Source organism: Solanum pennellii, chromosome 6 (assembly GCF_001406875.1).
Source record: "Solanum pennellii chromosome 6, SPENNV200".
In the NCBI taxonomy this organism is placed as follows: Eukaryota; Viridiplantae; Streptophyta; class Magnoliopsida; order Solanales; family Solanaceae; genus Solanum; species Solanum pennellii.
The window spans coordinates 53,456,812-53,462,737 of NC_028642.1; the positions used below are offsets into that span (position 1 = coordinate 53,456,812).

The following is a 5,926-nucleotide window of genomic DNA, read 5'->3' on the forward strand; positions in this document are numbered from 1 at the left end:
TATATATATATATATATTATCTTTTTTTTGTCTTTATCTTTTTTCTAAGTATGTATATATGCATAGATATACATTTTATACACAAATACATTAAATACATTGGTGCATCTTTGATACTGAATATTGTAAAATACATATATAGAGAAGAGGGACGGCGGCGAAATACTACTAGTAGGACATGACAACAATAACTATAATGATAACATACTTAATATAATATTATAAATGAGGTCTTAGAATTAAATAGCAATCTTGACAGTGCATGAAGATATAAATAGAATTTGCACCGTACATCACAATCAAAGAGAACAAGTAACCTTCCTCTTATTGATATCATAAGAGCAAATGAAACTAGCTATCAACTAATACAAACGGTAATTGAAAAAAAATAACCCTTCCTCTTTTCTCTATGGACATCTCATTATTGAAACAAAATTCTAGACTCTTCCGCAAAGAACAAAAAAAAAACAATTTTTTTGTTTCTTAACTGAAAAAAAATAGTAATAAATAATTGGAAAATCAAATCAGAAAATTATCAAAAAAAAAAAATCAAAAATCTGGAAGCTCTTTAATACTTTCAGATGAGGATGAAGAAAAGGAGTTTCTCATACTAGGCATAGAAAATAAAGAATCTGTATAGTTAGATAATTGCTGATCTGAGAAAAAATAATCAGACGAATTAGTAATTGGATTAGGATCAAAAGGTGTAAAATTAGTATCAAAAAAACTTGGAGAATCACTAAGACTATTCATATTATTATTGTAATTATAATTACTAAAATCATTATTATTATTATTATTAGTATCTTTATAATCATTAATAATAGGTAGATCAAAAATTGGATTACGTGGAACATAACAAGAAGCTGATGAATTATCTCCTATACAGGAGCTGCCGTTAAATTCATTATTTTCATCCGTGACAACCGAATCATTGTCATCATTCATCAATAAATCACATTTCTCATTAATATTAGTATTAATATTTGTCATATTATTCCGATGATAGTGATTTTGTTCATCACTAAGTCGGAGATCTCCAAAACAGTTTTCAGCACCCATTATAGGATCATGATCCATTTCCTCGTTTATTGGCTCGGATTTTGGATGATATTGAGGCATAGGCATTGATTGAGGACTCGAAGAGAACTCTTCAGGAGAAAGACCAGTGAGTTTTTGTACTAATGCCTTGAAATCACGCGGATGCGTGTGGATGACTTTTGGTGAGTGAGTGTAGATGATAACCGGTTGACGTTGTTGCTGTTGTTGTTGCTGCTGCTGTTGTTGATGAGGGATGATGGTGGTTGAGGTAGTGGCCGCGACCGTGTTGTATAATGAAGACGATGAGGAAGAAGATGGTAATGAATTTGATAAACTTTTTTTGATGTGATGAGAGGCTTTATTAATCTTCAAAGGAGAAGATAGGTTATTGTTATTATTGTTGTTGTTGACTATGGCTTGATTGGAGTTTGTATGATGATAGAATTGTGCATGGTTCATGATTGAGTACAAAAGCCTAAGTGTATTTTTGTGGTGAATTTATAGAAGAATGAGTTGGAATATACATCTATAATACAGTGAGTTTAATAAAAACAAGTTATAATATTATAAATCTGAGAGTTTAGCGGAAAACAGTTACGTAAATTATTTTGTGTAAAGAATTGCTTATTCATAGGCTAGGAAAATGCATCACGTTTAGTGTGAAGCAAGGCTCTATAATTTTCACGACAAAAATCAGAAATAAAATTTCCAACTGATTCTTATGTTATATTTTATCTTTTTTATAACAGTTTTTATTAACCGATAACGTCAAGACTTGAGAATTATCTTTTACAACAAACAATACTAAACTTTCCCATTTATAACTTCCTCTTTTTTGGGTGATATAATAATAATTTTAATAGAAATAAAATATCTCTAAAATTATCATTAATAATAAATTTAGAATTTTTTTATCAAATATTTTAATATTATATGAATATATATTTCATTATAAATTTTTTTTTCTTATTAAGCTTAGATTTTGACATTTTTTTTGTGTATATAACAACTAAATATTAGTATATGGTGTATAAAGATTACACAATTTTGGAGCCAATAATATTGTTGTTGAGTGCTTGACCATATATAAGGCTTATGGTTTGACATTCATGTTTTATATTTCATTTTCTTTCGAATATACTTTTATAGTAATTTTAATTCATTTTTTGACTTTAACATCTCAAATTAGTTACATTTAAAAAAAAAAAACACATATTATCACAGTGTATCTCCCCATGTTTATAACAGTAAACATTGAAAAAATAATAAATATTAATATTTCCAAATAAATGTGACGTTAGTTACATTTAATTATATTGTTTCCAAACAACAGTGTTCCAACATTTATATTATATATATTCTAGAAATATGAACCCTACCTCAAGAATTTCTTAGGATTTTAGAAGAGTTTGTTTGCTTTTTATCACAAATTTTTACTATTTATTCAATTTTGGAATGCAACTTATATATTTATTTGTTCTTTGTTTCATAAAAAAAATGCAACGGAGCTTAACCAATTTGAATAAAAGATAGGGAAAATTGTATATAATAGCAAACTAATAACCTAAAATAAATGGAGTAGCTAGGGTTTGATTTAATTGTGCTCCATAGCAATCGTTTGCAAAAAATTGTCAGGCGCCTCTCCCAAATATCTTGCTCGCCACTCTCCTCCAATCTCTCGCTCGCTTCCTCACTTTTTATACAAACATAAGTGTATAAAAATTGTTTCTAATTGTATAAAGCAGAGAAAATCTTATAAACACATATATTTTTCCCCCTCTCTCCCCTCTTTTAGATCTCGCTCGCCACTCTCCCAAATCTCGCTCGCCAGCCTCGCCTTTCTCACTTATACAAACAGAAGCGAAATGTATAAATTGCGTTTCTGTTTGTATAAAGCGTGAGAAAATTGTATATACACATGCAAGTACATATATTTTCGTCCTATACACTTATAATAATACAATTCGTTTTATACACTTCGTTTCTATACAGTTCTCTGCCCAAGTGTCTTTCTCTTTTATGTTTTATACACTTCGTTTTGTACAATTTGCTTCAACTGTATATGTATAGCGAATTATACAGTTTCTATGTTTGCAATGAAGCGCAATTATGCAAACTTTGTTATAGCATACATATATGAATTTTTTATTTGCTGTGAGAGTTGCCCTAAAATATATTATATCATAGAGACTAGGAATTTTTCCAAGTCAATCAAACATAACTTGTTTGTATTACAAATACAAAAGGTAGCTCTTATGAAATTTACTCTGAGCCAACCTAAATTAATAAAAAGTTACTCCCAAATATTAGAATCCAATTTATATGATTGTTGTAGCTGGGGTTGAAGAGGATCGGAGGAAGAAGTTGGATTAAAATCAATTCCAAAAGGAGAAATAGTCTCTTGTGATGGAATACCGTAAGGAGAACTCACGATATTGATAGATGGATCAATATTCATTGGTTGATGATTATAATTGCCTCTCAATTGTATTGCCTTATAAAGTAATAATGAAGGGAGAGGATCCAAGTTAACGATATTCATGTTTTCTTCACTGGTATAGTTATGTAGAGAAATATCGTTAAATATCTCACCATCATGAGGGGCGGGGATGTTGAAATTTGGTAATGTGTAAGCGTCACTAATAGATTCTACTTGATCAGATTGTTGGGATGATGATGTTGCATTTGATTTTTTTACAGTTGAGTTTTTGTGAAACAACCTACAAACTACCCATTCCTCCTGCAAACAAAAATAAAAATAAAATAAACATAAACTAGTAAACAATTGCATGCATCTAAAATGTAATAGAATAGAATTGCTAATTACCTTAGGAGGTTTGAATCCAAGGATGGATTGTAGCCTATATTCATGCATAACCCAATTGGTTTTTTCACCCTTAGGAGCTCTTCCTTTGTAGAAAACAAGTGTCTTCTTCATCCCAACAAGCTCGACTCCACCGCGAAAAATCTCTTTATCTTTGCCCGTTGTTTTCCAGTAGCCAGCTTCTGTAGCTCTGTTACTGCGAAGACCCGTTGGGTACTTTCGATCTTTTTGGCTAAAGAAGTACCATTCTTTTTCTCCCATTGACGCTTTGGCTGCAACACATTACAAATTATAGTACATTATCTTTAATATGATGCAAAATAAAGACCTATTACCCTTCCTTCTGTCTTAATTAGTAGTATGTCGCACTTTCCTTTTTAATCTATTTCAAGAAATGTTGAAAAATAAAAGCTTTGCAAAAAGAGGGAATGAAAAATTATGTCATTTTCTATTTAGTGTTTTTTAAATATGTATTTAGTTAGTTTTTCAATTTCAAAGTTTCATGTTGATATAAAATGAAAAACTATATAAAAGAGATATACATTACTTGTTAATTGACTGCAAAATCATTTCTTCTATGGAACTATAATATGGTACATGTTACTCAAAATCTTCAAAAATATTATGGTATTTATGTTGGATTTTCAAAGTAGTTAGAGAATTAAAACAAAATTAGAATCAGTCATGGATCTCTCAACTAAGTTATTTAAATTTTAGAGTTTTATCTCCGGTTGGGGCTTCCACTTCGAAAAGATGTAGTGGCGGGTTCATCTCTCTCTCTGCCAATTTAGATGAGAACGCGTATTTAGCTCAAACAAAATGAGAGTAGTGAAAAGAAAGATCAACCTATAAAGAGATGAAAGGTGATTAAAAGGACCCAGACTTTCAATTGCTTCTCTATGATGGGAGGTTTCTTTCGTATCAAAAGTGCATAAAGAAAGCCTGGAGAAGATGGATTGGATCGAGAGGCGATGTTAGGCTTAAAAAGAGAATGATCAATAAGAGATGAAGATAAGTAAAATATCTCAATGAATTCAAAGATTAGGTATAGGGTTACCAGGAAGGTCCCAAGGCTCAGACTTGTTGAGAAACATCAGTTACAGAGTCCTCAATTGAATTGTTTAAGTTCTAAAATTCCATCTCTAGTCGAGACTTTCACTTCAAAAAAAAATATGTAGTGGCGGGTTCACCTCTTTCCACCAATTCAGGCGAGAGCGCATAATTTAGCTCGAACAAAGTGAGAGGACTGAAAAGAAAGCTCGATAGTGGAAGGTTTCTTTCATATCAAAAGTGTGTTAGGGAAGGCTAGAAAAGATGAATTAAATCAAGACAAATTAAATGAAAAGAAAGATCAAGATAAGTAAAATATCTAAACAAATTCAAAGATTAGGTATAGAATTACCAGGAAGATCCCAAGGCTCAGACTTGTTAAGATCAACATCAGCAATAGCTCTATTAGTAAAGCTAAAATCAGAAACTTTGTTACTCAAATAATATGTTATGAGTTCTTCATCACTTGGATGAAACCTAAACCCTGGAGGCAGATTTTTCTCATCCATTATATTATATTTGATCTATCATCATCTTTTTGTGGAGGTCTATAAAAAGGTGTGGTATTTTCTATGTATCAAAACTTGAGAAATAAGCAGCCATTCTTTTTGTCTTCATTTTTACATCTACCATATTGACATTGATAGATGCATCAATCAACATTTTAGATTTTCTTATGTCATTATCTTATTATTATAATGCAACTATGACATGACTTACTATGCTTAATTTTGACATTTGTATGTACTTAGCTTCTTCCTATCCATCACAAGTCACTATCTTACAGCCTTTTATTGATTTTTCAGTATTTTACTCAATAATCATATAAATATTGTTAAGTTGATGATCGTAGGTCAGCTTAATTCTATGCACCTCGACTAATTTCACGTGATACCTATTACCCTACCAGCAACATATATCAGGTAACTCTATATCCATCAGGTTAAGACAGATAGGAAGAATCCCTTAATGTTTTTTGTCTTCACTGAGTTTAAATGTGAGACCTCAAGA

General features: G+C 30.7%; 2 protein-coding genes across 2 annotated transcripts; both read right to left on the reverse strand.

Moving 5' to 3' along the window:
* Positions 1-484: 484 nt before the first annotated feature.
* LOC114077556 (putative mediator of RNA polymerase II transcription subunit 26) lies at positions 485-1,500 on the reverse strand. The gene has a single exon (XM_027917684.1). It carries the CDS (start codon positions 1,498-1,500, stop codon positions 550-552), a length of 951 nt encoding a protein of 316 aa, XP_027773485.1. The 3' UTR covers positions 485-549.
* Positions 1,501-3,202: 1,702 nt separating this feature from the next.
* On the reverse strand, positions 3,203-5,430 carry LOC107022447 (NAC domain-containing protein 79). The gene is made up of 3 exons (XM_015223054.2): positions 5,268-5,430; positions 3,869-4,137; positions 3,203-3,781 (listed from the first exon to the last, which is right to left on the reverse strand). The coding sequence occupies exons 1-3, from the start codon at positions 5,422-5,424 to the stop codon at positions 3,335-3,337; spliced, it is 873 nt and encodes a 290-aa protein (XP_015078540.1). The 5' UTR covers positions 5,425-5,430; the 3' UTR covers positions 3,203-3,334.
* Positions 5,431-5,926: the final 496 nt, after the last annotated feature.